The 20,199-nt window shown below is 42.8% G+C and overlaps 1 protein-coding gene across 4 annotated transcripts in view; it reads right to left on the reverse strand.

Moving 5' to 3' along the window:
• The window catches only part of appa (amyloid beta (A4) precursor protein a), a 33,847-nt gene that overhangs the window by 11,816 nt on the left and 1,832 nt on the right, over positions 1-20,199 (reverse strand). For 2 of the 4 annotated variants that reach the window (XM_031291998.2, XM_031291997.2), the window contains exons 2-7: positions 5,714-5,881; positions 3,626-3,755; positions 3,236-3,348; positions 2,910-3,100; positions 2,228-2,559; positions 1,349-1,516 (exon numbers count right to left, since the gene is read on the reverse strand). In XM_031291998.2, coding sequence (XP_031147858.1) covers positions 1,349-1,516; positions 2,228-2,559; positions 2,910-3,100; positions 3,236-3,348; positions 3,626-3,755; positions 5,714-5,881 — 1,102 coding nt within the window. The remainder of the gene's footprint in view (positions 1-1,348; positions 1,517-2,227; positions 2,560-2,909; positions 3,101-3,235; positions 3,349-3,625; positions 3,756-5,713; positions 5,882-20,199) is intronic. The other 2 variants (XM_035998499.1, XM_031292001.2) reach the window with 1 other exon arrangement.

Raw genomic sequence — 20,199 nt, forward strand, 5'->3', positions numbered from 1 at the left:
CTTTCTCACCTCTAATATACTCAACAGAGCAGAAATCTCACACCTATAAACACACACTTGATAAAATTAGATCAAAATATAGGGGGATGGAGATAGCATGACTCCACTTCGCTGCAGGGCAGATCATGCTCTTCTTGACTGAAATGCACACATTCACGAATATACCAAACAAGGTCACTGAATCCCACACCCACACAAAATAGGTTGGCAGTTCCAAAGTGTTTTTTTTTTTCACACATTAGTAGCAATATGTGAAAAAAACCATCAAGCAATCATCCTCATCAGTGTTGCCACTGATAATCAATCATCAATCATGTGATGTCGAGGCAGGTATGCTCTGAGAGTGTGTAATGGTGTACTGATGAGTTTTTCCTTACCTCTACCAAGGGAATGTTTCACATTTTCAAAACTGCAGCCGGGTAATTTGACATTTGATTTAAATAAATGTAATAAAGTAACCAGAACCTATTTCCTACGTGACAAGGATGGAAGAATGTAAGCAAGCCTGTAACACTTCAGGGATGTAAGGCATAATGTGCAGCGAGGTAAGGATTATTGCAAAATAATTCCTTGCCTGGATGATTTTACAGCTCAGATTCAATATAAAGTAATACATAAGATGAGGCCCATGCAACGACTGCAATCGCTGAAATAACAGCAGTTATTATAGATGCTCTATAGGCCAACAACACTGTAACCATGGCAATGTAAAGAAATATCTAGAGAATGGCATTCAGCCTGTAAAGCAATTGCCCATAAAAATGAATCCTCCATATTTGTATTTCATATTTTGGCACCACTAATTCTAATAGAAATCCATAAATTCAACTTTAATCCGGTATTGTGAATTACCGAACCTCTTCATTGAGGATTCAGAGAAGCCATGTAGTATGATTTCTTTTTTATTGCTATGGCTTTAATATAACTGCTAAAACACATCTCCAGCTTTTGAAACAGAACAAGGTCCAGTTGCTCAAGGTAAATTGTAAATTATTCACAAAAACATTTTATACCCATCTTACACACTAGAAAGCGTGAAGGAACAGTGAGCATACACACGATCAGATTGGTGGCTTTAAGAATCCACAAAGGGGTTACGGGAAAGGTAAAGTCTGTTTTTAGTGCACACACACATTACACACACAACCACACACCCACAACCACACACAGAGTAAAGTTTAGTCAGAAATGGAGCTGACGGATAAGAAACGTCTAGAAGAGAAGCACACCAAGCAAGAAACTTTTGAGCATCTGGCTAGTGGACAGCTTAGATAGACAGCGAGTAAAAGCGAGGGTTAGAGACAAACTGGCTGCTGGTTGAAGTTAGCTGCTGTCGGGCAAGACTTACTGACACTGCTGCAGACAGACAGGCAGTACTCCTCTGAGTCAAAGTTATTCCTGTTGCCTCCGCAGCCGCCGTAGATAAACTGAGCACAGCGGCCCTCTTGGTGGTCAAAGTACCAGCGGGGCAGCATGGCCCGGCATGGACCAGTCTCTGCATTGGCCCAGCACACATCTTGGAGGACAGACACACACACACACACACACACACACACACACACACACACACACACACACACAAGCTTGTCATCAGTACTCTGCCACAAAAGTCTCTTTAGCTCACCATACTGTACACCATGTAAGTGCATCATCTTTATGTTGAGTTCTATAAAAAGATCTCAAGTGTGTTCACCTAGAAAACATGCCACTTAAAATTCAAGGACATGTAATATAAAATAAAGTACCCAATGTCACATACAGTAGCATGTAAAGATAACCAGGTTCAAGCATTATTAATGCTACTTGGAATTGAATTAAAGACCAATTTAACGCTAAAATTAAGAAACGAAGCCAGAACAACCAGTTCTGATTCTAATGGAACGTAGCTAATGAAAGCCCTGAAATGATAAACGAGCACAATAAGAAAAATGACAGCAGGAAATTAATTGGTGAGGAAAACAAAGTCCAATCGTGTTAAGCAAAGCATAAAAAATGGAGGGAAAAACACATTTAGTATGTTGTACTACAAAGCTTGTTCCACATTAATCTAAATGCGAAGAAACCTGTCATCTGATTACTGTGTTTAAGATGTTAGCATTTCTTTAGCAGCCTTCAATTTAGAACATTTCCAAGGCTTTTCAAGGACCTCCAGATACCGAGTCTCAGATACCACTATTTATACCAGAGGATGAGAACCAGACGCGCCCACCTAAGAAATGTTCCTCACCTCTGACAACCTCTTCCACAGACTCAGTGGTGGTGGTAGTGGTTGTGGTCGTCATGGCAACGCTGGTGGTGGGCTCGTCGGCATCATCGTTGTCGTCGAGGGTGTCGACAATGACGTCGTCTCCATCCTCTTCCTCTTCCTCTTCCTCCACAACGTCTTCGTCCTCCTCTCCGTCTCCATCCTGGTCGTTGTTCAGCACGTCCTCTTCCTCCTCCTCTTCCTCGTCATTTTCCTCGGCTACCTCCTCCTCCTCCTCCTCCTCCTCCTCCTCCTCGACCACAGATGGCCTGGTTTCCGCTTGCTGCTCCGTTGGCTCTGGCTCCCGCACCATACTGGGAGGGAAGGAGGAATGGGAGAAAAAGGGAGAGATGGGAGGGGGGAAAAGGGAGAAAAATGAAGGAAAGGGACAAACAGAGTTAAGGGGCACATATGGAGAGAACAAGAGCAATCCGGGGAAGGAGAGGTGACAAAGAAGGAGGGATGAGGAAATAAGGAAGACGAGGATGAATGTGAAGGAGGGAAGGACAAAGACTTTAAATTATAACCTTTGCTGAAAGAAGAGAAATTTATCCTGACGGCAATGTTGAAAAGGAAAGTGGCAATATCTCTGAGCTATCTGAGCACTGATGTATTACTCTGCTGCTGCCTTGCCCTCATTTATCTGAGCGTGCCGTGTGTGTACCTGTTGTCAGAGTAATCTGTCTCCGCTCCACCCCACCAGACATCGGAATCATCAGCGTCCTGCTCGGCGCTGTCGGCGTCACGCTCCGCCTCCGCAGGACAGCACACAAACTCCACTCCTCGGAAACGGTCGATGCCGCACGGCAACAGCATACCATAGTCATGGAGATTCATGGTGCGGTCTCCACAGGACTACAGACATGTAGAACAAGAAAGACACACACAGACAAAGAATAGATCAGTGACTGTTCCTGCTAGTCGTTGCAGTAGTTTAGGTATGCGTGTGTGTGTGTGTGTGTGTGTGTGTGTGTGTGTGTGTGTACTCACCTCCTTGGCTACGGTGTGCCAGTGCAGGTGGCTCTCACACTGGTCCATACGCTCCTGGTGCAGGAACTTGCACTTGTCAGGAACAAGCAGGGCGTCGCTCACAAACTCTCCCACTGCAGCAAAAACAATATCAATATTTATTATTAATACACAATGGGCAATTTTAGCCCAGCCTTCTGACTGACTGAAGATACATTTCAACCAACAGTGATGACTCTGATAAAGCATTTCTGCATAGCTGACTCCTAACTGCTTAGTAGCTATGGTAACTCTTGTCTTGTGGTAACCAGAGCCAGATAATGGTCTTTTCTTCGTTTCCGACTACTTTCTAGAAATGCTTTCACACACGCACTGGAAAACTGTGGATCAGTGAAAACATATGGGACTCACCTAGGCAGCGGTAGGGCACCACAATGTGCATGTGACTGCGACACTGCTTGCGTCCCTTCTTGCACCAGTTCTGGATGCTGACTGGCTGGTTGGCCTCCACCACATTGGTAATCTGGAGCTCTGGGTACACCTACACACAGAGCATTATATATCAGGATGGCATCATAACATGAAAAAGCTGAAAGAGAGTGGAACAGGTGCTCCCCTTCACATCAACAATGTATAATGAACACTGGTAACGTCTATCACTTAAAGTTCCGTCTGTGTCCTACACACACTTGCACCTAAATATCTCAACCAATTTCTACTAATTTATTGCCTTTGTTAACATAACATGATCCCTTACTTTAGAAAATGTGTTTTTTACAAGATGCTTTAAAAAAATGTAATCTTTGCATTATGTAGTGCGCCCCTGATGCGGTCTCTGCTTGCCAGACTCTGCTGCGTTTACCTCTATGTTCCTCTCAGCCATGCATGACATCTGCCTCGACACAATATTCCTAGTCGACGTGTCATCCCTCCCCAAATACATGTTCTTTTTCATGATACATCCTCTTCCATTTTCTCTCCTCTCATGCCTCTCCAAATGCAGAGGAAAATAATAAAAATTCCATAACCTTCTTCCCTTGTCACTCTCACATATGCAAGTCAACTCTTCCATTCACCTTTGGGTAGGAAAATACTCCATATCTCTATTTTTCGTTTTGATATTTGAAATTCAAAATGTTAAAACAAGTTGAACCCAGGACTTAAAGCTGATCCTGTAAGCATTTGTTTCGTTATCACTGGATTTGTTATCAGTGGTAACAATGGAGACCTTATCCTGCTTTGAGTCTGTCTTACATGCTTTTCAGAGAAATCGTCACCTCTGCTTATCAGACAAATCCCTTTTATCATTTTTCTCTTAACATAGTGCATTTATGCAGTGACAGCCTACACTGCTGGAATATTCCCCAAAGAAATGTGGTTTAGTGGTTGGAGGAGAGCAGTTTTCTTTGGACAAACAACAACACAGTGGTTCGCTGTGTTGTCGTTCTGCATTTGGTTTGGTAAGCTTCACAATAACTAATTTAAGCTTTTAAAGTAAAGTCACATGGACTTAAGCAGCTTGTTTACCGAGCTGAGTTTCGGCATCATGTCACCATGCCAAATTGGGGATTTTGTTGAATAAAAACAAATCTGTTTGCGGTCTCTGTAACCCACTAATGATGGACTTATGGGCTCTTATATTCTCTCACTCCAGCAAGAAAACAATACCTCCGTCTGCCCATTAATATCCATATTACTGTTAGTTTCGTGTTGTTGGTTCAGATTGTCATGACAGAGACTCACATTTTCAGGCATCTTTGCATGCATTTTATTGGTACCACCTACGTTTGAAAATTGGTCTCACTTGCCCAAACGTACCAAAATAAAATTGCAAATCCACTAGAAAATGAAAAATGAGACAATCCAATCTTGCTTGTTGTGAACCCCCCTAACATATTTTGCATTGCTACCTGCTCAATCATCGTAATTTCGCTCTAAGAGCCAGCTTAATGGCTAAAATGTAAATTATCCGACCCACAAATTCAACGAAAAATGTAATTACTATAACAATGTATCATCTTGGCTTATTGCTCACTCAAAACAAAATAAACACTGGGTAATTACTGTTTAAATATTCCATATATCACAGCATACATGGCCAAATGAGAGCCATTTTCAAGGCATGACAGGCACTGAAAATGATGATTACAAATGGTCGGGGAGGAAATGACCTCGCCTAACCCCTTCTGCTACCACAAAGACACTAGAGTTTCACCTTCACACTATTTATTTCTATTTATTATTTTATAATAAAATGTATAATAAGATAATACTATCCTGACACTCCATATCTATTCTCCCACCCTTTCTACACCCATTTTAGGGTTCTTACGACCAATATATACAATAAAGATTGATATCAGCTTTAAGGTGGATTAATATGATCATGTAATATCAGACTTAATTGATTCCACAGGGGAAAACAGAAAAAAGAACGGCTTCTGTTTGGTTTACCTCCCAGGCTGGAACCCACACACCCACACACTCCCCACACTTTACCTCCTGGCAGTACTGCAGGATGCCCTCCTTGGTGCCGATGCAGCTCTTGGTGCCCGAGGGGTCCGGCTCCCACTTTCCGCTCTGCACGTTAATGTGCATGTTGAGTTTGCCGCAAAACATGGCCACCTGGGGCTCTGCCAACAGACCCATAGAAACATCTGTAGGCACCTAGGGGTGGGGAGAGACAAGCGAGAGACGAGGAGAGAGATTTAATGAGATATACAGCTCATGTTAAACTCCTTGAGCACTTGCACTGAAAAATGCAAGGCGGACGCAATTAAATTTCATTACTCAGATAGAGGGGGGCCGGGAGAGGAGATTAACGTGTTAGATGAAAAGTAAGATGAGGTGAGCTGGTTCAACATGAGGAGCGTGGAGAGAGAGGATGGAAAGAAGAAGGGGAAAGCCAAAGATGAGGCATAAGCGAAAGGAGGGTAGGAACAAAGTTTCCTCTCGCAATTCCATCAACATTTTGGGTTTCAGTTCTATGATTCTACATTCAAACTCTACACTGTGGCAGTGTGAGCAACATGTCAATGCCTCTGTTCATATTTGCCACTGGGTGCTGTCAAGTGTGCAAAAGATATTGCTGAAAAATGCTGGAAAAACTATGGGAGATCAAAAATCAATAGCTTTGGAGGAATAAATTGCCTCAAACAACAAGCCTGCTGTTTATGGACACACACCCACTCAACTGCCCTGTGCAATACCACATATGGGAATGGTGTACATCTCATGCCAGCTTTTTTCTTAGACAGTATAGTGTTTACATAACCCTCCTCTGTTGATTCATTTTGGGTTATTTTCTCTGTTAGGGCAGCACACAGTCAGCACATGAGCAGGTTGGCTGGAAGCAAGGGGAGTGTGAGGAAACGTGTGTGTGTTAGGGCTGTCCTCGACTAAAGAAATTCTTAGTCGACTAACACTTATATGATTTTGTCGATTAATCGATTAGTTGATGTAATCGACAGAGCTGTGCTCTTTGAGAGGTGGTTGATTAATCGTTTAGTTGATGTAATCGACAGAGCTGTGCTCTTTGAGAGGTGGTTGATTACTTGATTAGTTAATGTAATCGACAGAGCTGTGCTCTTTGAGAGGTGGTTGATTAATCGTTTAGTTGATGTAATCGACAGAGCTGTGCTCTTTGAGAGGTGGTTGATTACTTGATTAGTTGATGTAATCGACAGAGCTGTGCTCTTTGAGAGGTGGTTGATTAATCGTTTAGTTGATGTAATCGACAGAGCTGTGCTCTTTGAGAGGTGGTTGATTAATCGATTAGTTGATGTAATCGACAGAGCTGTGCTCTTTGAGAGGTGGTTGATTAATCGATTAGTTGATGTAATCGACAGAGCTGTGCTCTTTGAGAGGTGGTTAAGACTAGAAAAGCACAATATAAATGTAGTTAATGAACCATCTGTAAAACTGAGTTTCTCCACAATTAATCCTGCAAAAGTACCACTTTAAATCTTGTGCTTACCAGAAATGTGCTCATAAGTTTCTTGGAAATGAGTAATTAAGCATGAATAAGGATAAAAAATGACTCAACTAAAGAAATCTTAGTCGACTAAGACTAAACGACCGATTAGTCAACTAATCGACTAAGAGATGGCAGCCCTAGTGTGTGTGTGTGTGTGTGTGTGTGTGTGTGTGTGTGTGTGTGTGTGTGTGAGAGAGTGAGTGAGTGAGTGAGTGAGTGAGTGAGTGAGTGAGTGAGTGAGTGAGTGAGTGAGTGAGTGAGTGAGTGAGTGAGTGAGAGAGAGAGAGAGAGAGAGAGAGAGTCGGCCTTTGGCATGTATGTTTTAATTTTTGTGTTAATTTCTGTGTTGGTTTGTGCCTCTGCGTGTTAGTGTGCCATTGCTGTCTGCCTGCATAAGGAGGGTTTGTGCTGAAGTTCCCTGAGGAGAGGAGGTGCAGACAAACCACTGAATGTCTGCATTGTACAGGCAAATGAGCTAGAACAAAATGGGAGGGAATACGGGGGGACACGGAGAAGGAGACAGAGGGAGGGAGGAGAGCGACTGTTGCCATTGTGTGCTCCCTAATCTTGTTAATGGTTTTGAAGGCCCTGGCAGGCAAACAAATGTTTTTTTGTGAGATGGATAGCATATTTTTTCCCCCAGACTTGATTCTTTTCAAGCAGCCAGGGGCACAAAAGTCCTCCTCCAATATGAGAATAGCTCGATTTAGCAGGCATGCATCTATGGAGAGATAAACTTTATTAGCTTTTATACACTTGGCAGAAGAAGAAGACAGCGTTCATTTTATGTTTTAGCGTGTGACTAATATGTTGTCCTGCCTCCATAGGTGAAATATGATACATTTATACATTTCATGCTTATTAATGCCTCTCAGAACGTCACCACAAATAATTCCAAAATGTGTGAATTAAAACTGAAAGTTTCTTTGCAAGACAAACCCGGAGTGTGACAAGCAAAGAGAAAGCTAATTAAATGGCAAAGTTCATGAGTGGATGGAGTCTCACCTCTGGCTCTGGTGAATGCTATCTGTAAAGTCAGAAACTGCAAAAATGACAGTGACAGTTTCTGACTGACTATTGCTCGACATGTATTCTAAAGAATTGGTAAGGAGCGCTCAATAAAATACTCTTAAACATGTACACTTCAGTATGTAATGAAGCCTACTATCTATATCATTTAGTCTAGCTGTATGAATAAAGGAAGCAACTGCCAAAAAAACGTGTACTAATGGGTTCTTGGAGCTTCAACCATCTACTGCAGTCAAATGAGGGTAAAAAGATCACGGATCAGCTTACACTTCCATGGGTCAAACATGCACCTGCAAAGTTCACTTCCCTTACAGGCCAACGTGATGAGCCGCAAGCTGTGGTAGCAAGGAAATCAGTAAATCCCTCACACACCCTCACACACACACACACACACAAGTGGGTACAATCCCCTCTTGCCACAGCCCTCTTCAGCTCCAACACATGGCAACTTAACACTGGTGGCCATCAGTCTTGACATCAGGCCATCTGCCCCACACAGGGTTATTTAGAGGTTTGCCGCTCGATTCCCACACTGCCATCTGTGAGTGAGCAGTGCTGATGGGAAACAGATCAAATCCCATCCTGCTCATTGATATCTAAACCCAAGGCAAAGTGAGGGCAGAAAGTCTTCAAATAATCTTTAAAAGTCATGTGCATGTGTGCTATCTTTTAATTAACTCACTTTCTGGGTGCACAGTTTCATTTTGACATTATCTGCCCACCCTCTGGCCTCTCTCTGTTACTTATTGAAGGAGATAAACCAACGTCCTCTCTGCTTGAGGAATAGGTAGGCAAATCCGTGCAAACTGCTCGCTCACATTCAAATTCTTTGTGTCATCCTCTTTCGGCTGGCAAATCATATCCTCGCCAATCGCTCCCTCTTCTCCTCCCTGCCCCTCAGCCTCTCCGCTGCTATCTCTCCACCGCTCTGTCTTGTGCTGAAGGAGAACGAGGGGGAAGGGAGGGGATCGGCCAAGCCTTCGCTGCAAGCTTATAAATCAGAGTCCCAGGATGATGGCGAAGGCAGGAGCGGGAGGAGAAAGTGAGAGAAAGAACAATAACCACAATGGCGAGAGACGGGGTGAGATTGGAGAACAGATGAATTGGACAATAAGCCTTCGGGCTTGAGCAGAAGGTCAAGCGCTCTGTGAAGCAGAAAGGATGTGGGGATGGAGGGCCAGAGACAGCGAAGGAGGCTGACAGAAATCATTTAAGGCTTAAAAAGTGAAAAGATGGAAGGCCTAATTTAGAGAAAAGGAATGCGTCTTCTGTCAGTTAAGTTCAGTGTCGACTACATCAACATTTTCCAAAAGATCCTCCTGGCAAACGGTAACGCCACTGATTATACTGTGAACAGAAATAATCACTGCAATCACGGCAGGAGAAATAAGGTATTGCACACAGTCACCATTTTGCAAAACCTCACCAAGAACAGTAAGAGTAAATGGGTTGTTTTTTGTTTTCAATGCTGGGAAGCTAGACTCTACCCTGAGCAAGCAACAGATGGACTAAAAGGCAGACTGACAAATGGTGAGACACATCGGCAGCAGAGTGTTAGACGACACATGTATATTATAGAAGGAGACACCAGGCTTCCCTCCTTTCCTTCTCTCTCCGTCTTTATCCTATCTCAGCTCTGATCACATTTCTGCCAGCCGGTCATTGTGCAGGGAGGGGGGGGGAGCAGTAATCTGGGCACTGAGGATTAGCAGCCTGGTCAGGAGAAATATCCCCCTTTGGTCTCAATCTGGCATGATAGCCATCACCGGAACGATAGGGAATAAGCCAGAGGGAAAAGGAGGCTGACGCTATATCAGATTGACCCCGAGATGATAGTTCAGTTAAAAGGCAGCAGAAACCCCATTCATACATTGCTTGGAGTGCTACTTCTCCCCAACACAAATTACAAGTGATGCAACTAAAGCACTGATCCATCAAAAATGTTTAACAGCTTCTTGCCGCTCTTATTAATCATTCTAGTCGATGAAAGACCTCTATAGTTTGATAAATTGCAGTCGAGAAAGCTAGCAAAGTCATAACAATTCCACAATAAAGAGAACTGCGGCAGTGTAAGATTTAGGACTGAGCTTTTGTGTGCTACTTAAAAAGGAAAAAAAAAGCCAGTGACGGAAAGAAAATACAGACTTAAGATACTGGGCCTGCTGACCCATGGGACCACAAAATCAATTTGCACATAGCCCATGTCCAAGTTGTTAAAGCTTGGCATGTGATGTTAGTTTATAAACATTACAAAGCGTTCAACATCCTCATCATAATTTGAGGAGGAAATGGAATTTGTTTACCCCGAGGGAGGCACATAAAAGGAAGACAAACACTAAAAAAAACAGCCATTCCAACAATCTAATAATGTAATGCAATAACATACAAGTTTGTAGTAGTAAAGCGATTAAAGTCAGATTATTTGCTATTATAATTTGCTAGAGTGGTTTGCTACCCCAAGGAGGTTTATGATGAGCTCACTGCTGCAGTTCACATGAACCGTCCACGTGTGTGTGTGTGTGTGTGTGTGTGTGTGTGTGTGTGTGTGTGTGTGTGTGTGTGTGTGTGTGTGTGTGTGTGTGTGTGTGAGATTTTGTTGCACCCCATTTGAAATCAGTTGTTATCTCGGACAGGTGACCTACTTCCACAGCTGGAAACCATGACCCAAATCACATTCTGGCAAACCTTAGACACACGCAACGTGATATTTGCTTCATCATCATGAGTCTGACTGTCATATGTTCTGCCTTAAAGGAATATTCCAGTTTATTATAAAGGTCTTAATTTGTATTTTAAAAAGGGGCACTCACTTTTGTATTAATAATGTGGTGTGGATTAGAGCTGAAACAATAAGTCTAATAATCAATTAGCTGATTGGCAGAAATGTGCAAATGTTTTGCTCAATCGATTCATCTTTATTAGCAGTTATTTTTAAGCAAAAATGCCAAACTTTTAGACTTAGACTGGTTTTGTTTGTTAACAACCTGTCTGACTGCTCATGTTTCTTGCTTTGTAATACTGCATTGTAGCAACCTCAGAGTTCCCAAATCTCAGAAATTACTTTACAGAGTACAATGTTATCATAACTGAAATTAATAATGAATCCTTTACAAGTTTGCCTCCCTATTGACTATCTGAATTTCTGCCCCTCGCCTCTCAAAGGCAAGAACATTCTCAACGATCAATGCAACTGCATATCACTCCCCATGTGTAGGACTTTGTAAGACATAATAACTCTTCTTCTCCCTTTATGCAAATTGCCTAACCATCATAACCCATCTCAAAGTCATTGTGTAAAGGGACTGTAAAATGTACTGATATGTGTGATCGAGCACGCTTATAGCTGGCGCAGTCACAGATGTGATCAGCGGCACTAAAAAGCAGAAAATAGGCAGGAAAATGTTTATTACCCATTTAATGTAAATGGGGGGTTGTCAGAAAAAGAAATATAGCATTGCACGCTTACAAACTGCAAATAAATCCATTCTTACACACACCATGTATCGTCTTACTCACACAGAGGCTGAGAAACAGTTTAGTGTAAGCACACACACGATCTTTGAAGTCTCCCCATGGGCGCTGGTCCTGCGGTGCTATTAATTGTACAGTCTTATCTGAGTGGCCCAGGCCTGCCATTGGGAGCTGGGGGAAGGTGGTAAGGGGGGGGGGGAGATGTGTTAGATCATCTCTCATCCCACAGGGAGACTCCCTGGAGAGCAAGATGTGTCGCAGGACACACACACACACACACACACACACACTTCAAGCTTGTAGCTAACAAGACAAGCCTCTATTGTCCAGGCTGGGACAAACTGAACCACAAGATAATGTCAACTGGTGAGTGTTGGAGATGGTCAACAATGGCTCAGATACACAATCACTATGTAGAAGAGACAGAAAGGCATCTCCTCCTGCAAGTGGCAGGAACACAATGCAAATAAGGCCTTATTGTGTTATCATTGGTCGCCATTAAACATTTACGACCGCATTAACATGTGTGATACAACCAACCTATATTGCTTTCCTTTGAGTCATTAATCAATCAATTGTGGCAAAATTGAGCACAAGCCCAGACTGTCTGTGGGTTGTTTACAAGATGCGTCGCTGTGGGAATTTGTTTGCTTAGCTTGGGAGGATATGTGACGGCTGAATTAGATAAGACTGGCGAGGTGACAGAAATGCTTGTGCACACGGTGCGTGCACGTCCACACACACACACACACACACACACACACACACACACACACACACACTATAATCACCTTGGCAAGCAGACCCTGCTGTTACTTAAAACCTTCAGATCGTCTTTGACTGGACTTAAAGTGTGGGTGCAACGCTATCCCACTGTGTGTGTGTGTGTGTGTGTGTGTGTGTGTGTGTGTGTAAAGCTTTCTGCGCCTGATGTTTGAGAAGCAGATTTAGTGGGTAGTGCGTTTCACCGATTACAGGGCGGCCAGACCCTCCTCCCTTCCCCTCACACTCCCTGCTGGACAAAAGTTTAATTACAGATCACATGTAAAACCAAACAGAACGCCTTTGTCAAATAAATAAATAGCGGGGCAAAGCAGAAGCTCTGGCCTGAATATGTGAATGAAAAAAAAAAAAAAAAAAAAACTGGGTGTGGGATTGACTGCTTGCAGTTTGGGATCAAAATTGATCTCCTCACTTATTGAGCTTAAAAGGTCAAACGGGCACAATGAAATGCTTCTTCCAAGTCAAATGACAAATCAATCAAGTGATTTCCCTCACATCTCAGATCAACCACGCCCATCTGCTACAGGCTCTGTTTTGTTTTTTTACTCAGCTCATCCCAGCAGTCCTCGTCTTCACAAAGTTTTCGCTGAGTCTGTGAGGAGAGAGTTCGTTTGAAGCATTATCTACATTCATATTCAACGCGATTAAGCTCTGTCTCGGGGGGTTCCTCAAGAATTAGCATCTCAGACAAATCTCTTTAAAATCTGATTAGAAGTGTGTAAGGAAAAATAGTTCTGCCCACTTAATTTGTCTAGACGTGATGGAGGGACACTTGGTTCCCTCAGTTATAGTCACCATGGTTACGGAGCCTGCTCTCAACCCCGGGGAACTGCCTGTAATAACCTCCCCCTGTCATCGCTGTGGCAACCTGAGGCAACACCATTATCCAAGTCACCTGGGAGTAGGAATTTCATCATCAGGTTGGTTTGCTTGCTCGTAAGGAAGCGTGTGCCGCGTGCGTGTGTGTGTGTAACCTGCACGTAGCTGGGCGTGCATGCAGGTGTTTTTGTGTGCCTCAAATCAACATTAAACCAGCCTAATGGCCAGCTCATTCAGTAACGGCCTGCTAAACTGCCTCTCTGACCTCACTGGTAACCAGCTGGGAGTCACTCTGCAGTGGACCGCAAACAGACACAGATAGAGCTGTGATGTGGACGCACGCACACCTAAAAATATGTTAATATTGGTTGTTTTTAAATATCCCATTAAAACCCCAGTGTTGCTGTACCTTGGCTATGTCCTTATTGCGTCATCTTTTTTTCCCCCAGTGGGTCATGTCACAAAAGAAAACCTCGTAATACTCAGCATGTTGGCCACTGTCTTGGTTGGATGCATATATATCAGCTCTACAATCATTCTCAATATAAAAGATTCAACATCTGTAGCAACATCATCTTCATTCTCTAATTATACCCGTGTTAACATGTTTTTCATAATCATTCATAATTCAATAATTCATAATATCTGTGTCAGATACACATGCTCGAAAAAAAACAAGAAAGAAAAACAACTTCACTTTGCATATTTTTTCTAAATCTGTTCATTTGCATCAATGGAGCTAAGGCCACCATTTTTCTGTCCTCAGAAAACACTGCAGAATACCATAGAAGCCTAATAGCTGTGTTTACAGCTGCATACAAATTATTTACGGCTGATTGTGAGTTGAGTGTTGGGTTACTAGGAGTCATTGTGAATCAGGGCCCTGGGGTGCTGATGGGTGTATATATCTGGAATTGTCATTAGTGGTTACAAGCACCACCTCCACACAGGTAAACTGGGAACACAGTATTTCCAAAAGGAAAATAATCACCAACGGAAGTATACTACCAATTTATACTTTCCTGTACTTCCTTCAACCTTATTTAATTCTAAATCAAATGACTAAATGCTATAATTCTTCCTTTGAAATTATGATTAATACCAGCTTAACAAGAGACATTCTATTTCCTAAATGAAAATCTAAGTGACTTGGGGTTTTCCTACAAAAGCATACTGTCAATTCTAAACAATGGACACACACACACACACCTCCTGTCCACTGTACAAACACAGGAAGTCTGCCTCTATCATGGAGACTAAACAGGAAACAGATCCAGAAATAGCAGGGCACAGTCAATAATACCAGTCCATTTTCTGACGCAAATCTCCATCTCACCCCTCTCTTCTCATTTACACAACACACACACACACTCCTTGGCATTTCAAACAAGTGTTGTAATTTCACACTTGGGACTCCGAGAGGACTTTTCATCTGCAATAGATGGTGTGTCGCCCGACTCAAAGAGGTACTAGTTTCATAAACCCTCTGAACTGTGACTCCCAAGCCGAGGGCATGCAGCACATCAGTAATATACTGTGCGGATGACACAGCGTTTCAGAGAAAAAGCGAGGGTGAGAAATTGTTCTGGTGGAAAATGGTAAAAAGAGGGAGAAAGGGAGGAATGGGTGAGAAGAACGACGGGAATAACACACAGCAGCCTAATTATAGTCCAAGTACCAGGCACCTGGGGAAGACTCCAGTGCTATGGCAACCCTGAACACCCAGGACGGTATGTGGAGGCATGGCAAGAGAGAAGTGAGAGGACGAGGGGATGAGCTGCAACCTCTGCAGGAATCAAAGATATACTGGGTCAAAGCGGTTACTTGGTGTGCATCCATTTCATGGAAAGAATAAGTGTGTTGAAAAGATGAAAATGTGGTTGGAACGATGGGAACCAGTAAAAGGAAAGAGAGACCACAGAGAGACCAGCTCCACTGTGGTTCCAGGAAATACTTGGTCTGTATTGATTTTGATGGAAAGATTGTGTTGGAGTTGTCGTATTAAACTGCTGAAATTAAATAAAGAATTTTAAATCAAATGCTTGTTTAATTCAGCTCATTGACCAGTAAACCAAGCAAATACACCAAGGGACATACTTCTAATACCCCTACTTGTGTTTGCTGGCTATTTTAAGTTATTTCCATTTCTGCACTTTCTGACCTTTTGGTCAGGAACATCAGCAGCATCTGGCACACGTCTATAGTTGGCAGTGGCTAGTGAAGAAGACTTGCAATAGAAGTACATGTTCTTTTGGAACTGTGCCTTACAAATTCACACCTGGAAAAATCCAAGCGTACCAAAATGCGTCATTACAAACGACGCAAGAACGTTCGCTCCGCTTATTGGTCAGATGTGTCAGGGGCGGGAGCAAGAAAGTAAATACAGGAAGAATGTCCTGTGTTCTGGACTAGTGCATATTTCTTGCATCTCTGTAGTCAAACCAGTTAACTTAATTTAAATAATTAGACACTGTCACCGAGACTTCGCTGTGCTGTGCCGGTCTCCGTCTCCAACTTTAGCGGCGGCTGGTTTGACCACGGAAATGCGAGTGACGACGAGCTTGACCGCAGTCTGTGAGAGAATCACTGCAAGCTGCTACAGTTTGCATGTTCGGCCACATCGCAGAATGCAAAGCACATCTGACTACAGGAGTCATTTAGCTCACACTTGCGGGGTACACATACAGTAGTCGGTGCGGTTCGAGGTCGGATCACGTTCTCACCACAAACGAACCGCTCCAGACTTCGATTTAAAGAGTACGCTTATTTGGTCCGCTTTTGGTGCGCATCCGAGTGAGACTGCTGCATTCCCACCTGCCCAAACGAACCGCAACAAGGGCGAAAACAAACTCTACTGCGATTCAACCGAACTAAATAAGGCAGGTGTGAAAGCCCCTCAAAGTTATCACACTGTGGGCACTGATCATATTGAAAATGATGATGACATTTTGTAATGAATAGGACACAGCTCATTTGTAAGTCCTGTCCAGATACATTTAATTTTGGGGGGTATTTTTGCCTTTTCATTCAATAAGCAGGTAGGAAACGGGGAGAGAGGTAACAGACATGCAACAAAGGTCTCCTTGCAAATTGAACCTAGGGATGTTGTGACTATACCGTATGCTACTAAATTACCAGGACCTTCATAGAGATTACTTTGTTGAATTTTTTATTTATTTATTTATTTTTTTTAAGAACAGAGGTACCAAATGTGCTGTATGCCACTCAGTTATCTCTAGACTGCCTGAATTTGTGGAGCCATTTCATATCAGCATGACCCAAAATAAATGTCAAATTCCCAGGCACAAAAGTGGGGGCAGGACCTCTGCTGGGCTAGTCACTTATAACTGAAAGCTTCGAGGTGAACTGGCATTTCTTTGGTTCATTACCCCTCCACTCTGGGATCCAACAGAGAGGACACAAGCAGCCTGTTGGATCGGCTGCACCATTTAGGTCCAACACCTCCAAGTACTAGGAGGGCGGGTACAAGATGTGCGACGACGACATACACATGAAGCCATACATCATCTTATACTGATTGCAGCACCATCCGTTAGTCACAGGGGAGTAAATCGACACGTACACACTTACATTTATGTACGGACTCATCCGTCACACTCTGATCATGTTATGTCTGTGTGACCAAATCCAAGATTAAAACTTGATTGTATTGGCCTTGGTCAGATTATTACAGCATAGGTCATATCTCAGTGGAAGGTCAGTCACAAACGTGTACAGCACATCACAGCCTTGACTGGGACACATGGCACTTATGGAGTTGTGGCTATGAAGGCATTGATGCCCTAACAAGAAATGGCAGGCACATGGTTTCCAGGTGGAGGCTATGTGTGTATGAATACTGTGTGTGTTCAGCTTCCTCACTGATGAGGTGAAAGCTGAACGTACTCGGTGCTGCTGCTGAGCAATTGCGCAGGTCAGGCCCGACTTGTTTCTCGGCTTATTATTCAGATTCTGTACCAACAGCTGCTTACTCAGCAGCAGTGGAATGAAGAGTGCGTCTTCGTGGCGCACTGCTGATATTTACAGATGGAAATAACAGCCCAGTGGTGATGAATGGTGCTGTCTGGTGGGAGATTCGCTCTAAGATGCGAAGTGGGAGGGATAATGGAGTGTTCCCTGAGGACTATCCGGCAATAAGGCGAGGATTGTTACATGTTTGACCTATTAGTAGCGCTAGTTATAAGCCAGTAAAACGGAAGAGGTGAGGAAGATGAAGAAGAGTGTGAAACGTAAGCAACATCTTCATCCAGACCTTCACTGCTAATCAGAGAGTTTAACAAGCGAGGAAAGCCAGCTTCTTACTGTATGCTATCAGATACTTGTTGGATCTAATCAAACCTTCTGGCATTTATCCACAGTATCTCATTCAGAGGCCAGGTTGCACTGCACAAAGCAGGCCTTTGAGCTACACACTGGCCTGTTACCACCGAAATCAGCACTACCAGATTCCTACCATGCTTTGAAAGGGGGGATGCTACCTTTAAACACAGCATGAACACACAAAGAAGACTCGGGACTGTGTGAGGATGACAAAAATGAGACTAAAAACAAAATGCATAACACAGGAGGAAGCAAAGAATAACAAGTAAAACCATCTTCAGTGTTCACGAACGGGGAAAGCTGGTTACATGCAGCTCCAGAAGACAACAAGCGCATCAGTGTCCTCCCCGTTTCCAGGGACCGACAGAAACAACAGTATCAAAAGGTCAGGAATTCTTTTCTCCAGGACAGACAGAGGGGGATACGGGGGGCGGGAGACACACACATTAATTGGGAACGCGGCGGTGTCATTGCTGTTGACACAACCAAGATGGACAATGTGTGCTGTTTGAACAAGAATTTTTTTATACTGATTAATTTCATTCTAGTTTTTTGTTTTTCCATTTAAAAAAGATCTAATCATTAGATCACCAAGCCCAAAACTATCCAATTTACTAAAATAGAACGATTAATCGATTATCCAAATAGTGCTGTTGATTTTCTGTCAAGCAACTAATCAATTATGATAACAAATAATTTACTAATCGTTTCAGCTCAAAACGTTATGTCAAGAGCAACCACTATGGAGTTTGATAGTGGGAAAAACACAACAGCAAACATCAGGTTTTGGGTGTCAGTCTGTCGCAATCACAGCAAAAGCTTCTCCATTACCAGGTCAGTCAACAATCAGAAAACAATATCCAGATATTGAGAAACTGAAATTTACTGACATAAGCCTCAGTTGACCTGATTTCATCACACCCATAAGACATGTTGCATCTTGATTCAGTTCAGTTCAAGTTTGTCATATGCATATTAGTACAAAGTACCACAGCAATGAAATACAATGTGCCTTGGCACTCTCAGCACCAGTCAATAGTAACAATTATAAAAAACATCTAGAAATATCCAAGCACAGTAGACATAGTCTACTGTGCTAGTGACTACTGTACTAGTACAGTCTACTGTACTAGTGACCACAGCCCTCCTTCCTGTTGTGCTATCATTCAGTAACCTTATTACCTGGGGGTTAAAAACTATCCCTAAAACATGTTGTGCGCATTGGGATGCTCTGCAAACGTCTCCCTGATGGAAGGTGGGAGAAGAGATTGTGTTCAGGATGACTAGAATCCTGCATAATACCTCGTGCTTTCTTAGTTTATTAACAGATTAATAAGGTTTCTTACGTGTAAAACCTCTCACAGCACTTTTGCTATCTACAAGTATACTGGAAGCCCTGGATTAAGCACAAAGTTCAAACTCATTCTCTGCAAAAATGTAAATTACAAACTGAAGTAGAAGTATAGGCGACGCAGACGACAGTGTGCACAATAAAAACTCAAATAAGGAGACGGAAAGCAATAGAAGATATATTAGTGTCAGGCAGATTTTCTCCAAAGAATTGAAACTGCAGCGTGAGCAGCAGAGAAGGTGCCAGAGAGAAACACTGGCAGCGCCAACAGGCATAATGGCATTAAACTCACTAATAAGGGGAGAGGGCTGGTCCGCCCCAGGCTGAAAGACTGCAGTATGCACACAAACAGACTGCCTGCACCCATCCAAGAGCCATTTCCCAAGGATTCACAAATACACAAAGGCTGGCATCCAACTCCCACGCTCCACACAGCAGGCTTCCTGTGGCGGTGTGTGTGTGTGTGTGTGTGTGTGTGTGTGTGTGTGTGTGTGTGTGTATGGGGCGGTCAGGAAGGCTATAAACAAGCCCTAACAAGATCAAAAACTTGCAACATCTCATTTTCAAGTCTGATTTAATCGTGCTTATAATATTGCTGAACATTTTAAACAACTTCTATCTCATTTCAGCACTACTGCCTTTGATATTTATAATGTAAATAGGGGACTTCTTAAGTAAGCTAAGCAATGGATTACGCACAAAGCCATTGCTTTGCTTGATGAGCAGCCCAAGCTATTCATTCCAAGTACACTGATTATAGGCTACGTGCAGGAAACAGTGAAGGTTGGCTGCCACATTTCACCTGATTTGTCCAAAGAAAAAAGAACTTCAAAGCTGACCTGAAATCGGCAAGACAGCAAAAACAAGTGGCCTAAATACAGTAGGCTATAATAGCCATTGTTTGGCACTATCGATCTATTACAAGTGGGCCTAACACATTTATTGTATACAAGCTTTAATTGTTATAACCAGAGAACCCACAGAAAACATTGAACTGTGCTCCTCAACCTCAATTGCAGCTCCCATGTGGCTGCTGGGAGTTACAGGAATGTGTAATTTCTCTCACACCAAGGCCACGCTGTATATTCAAATCACAGCATTAAGTGTTAAAATCCCTCATGGAAAAAAAAAATCTTAGTTGGGAAATGTGGGTGAAAAAGGGGAACTGATTCTTTACTGCTACACTATATCAAGAAAATTACACAACTGAAATCA

Source organism: Sander lucioperca, chromosome 24 (genome assembly GCF_008315115.2).
Source record: "Sander lucioperca isolate FBNREF2018 chromosome 24, SLUC_FBN_1.2, whole genome shotgun sequence".
Taxonomy (NCBI): Eukaryota; Metazoa; Chordata; class Actinopteri; order Perciformes; family Percidae; genus Sander; species Sander lucioperca.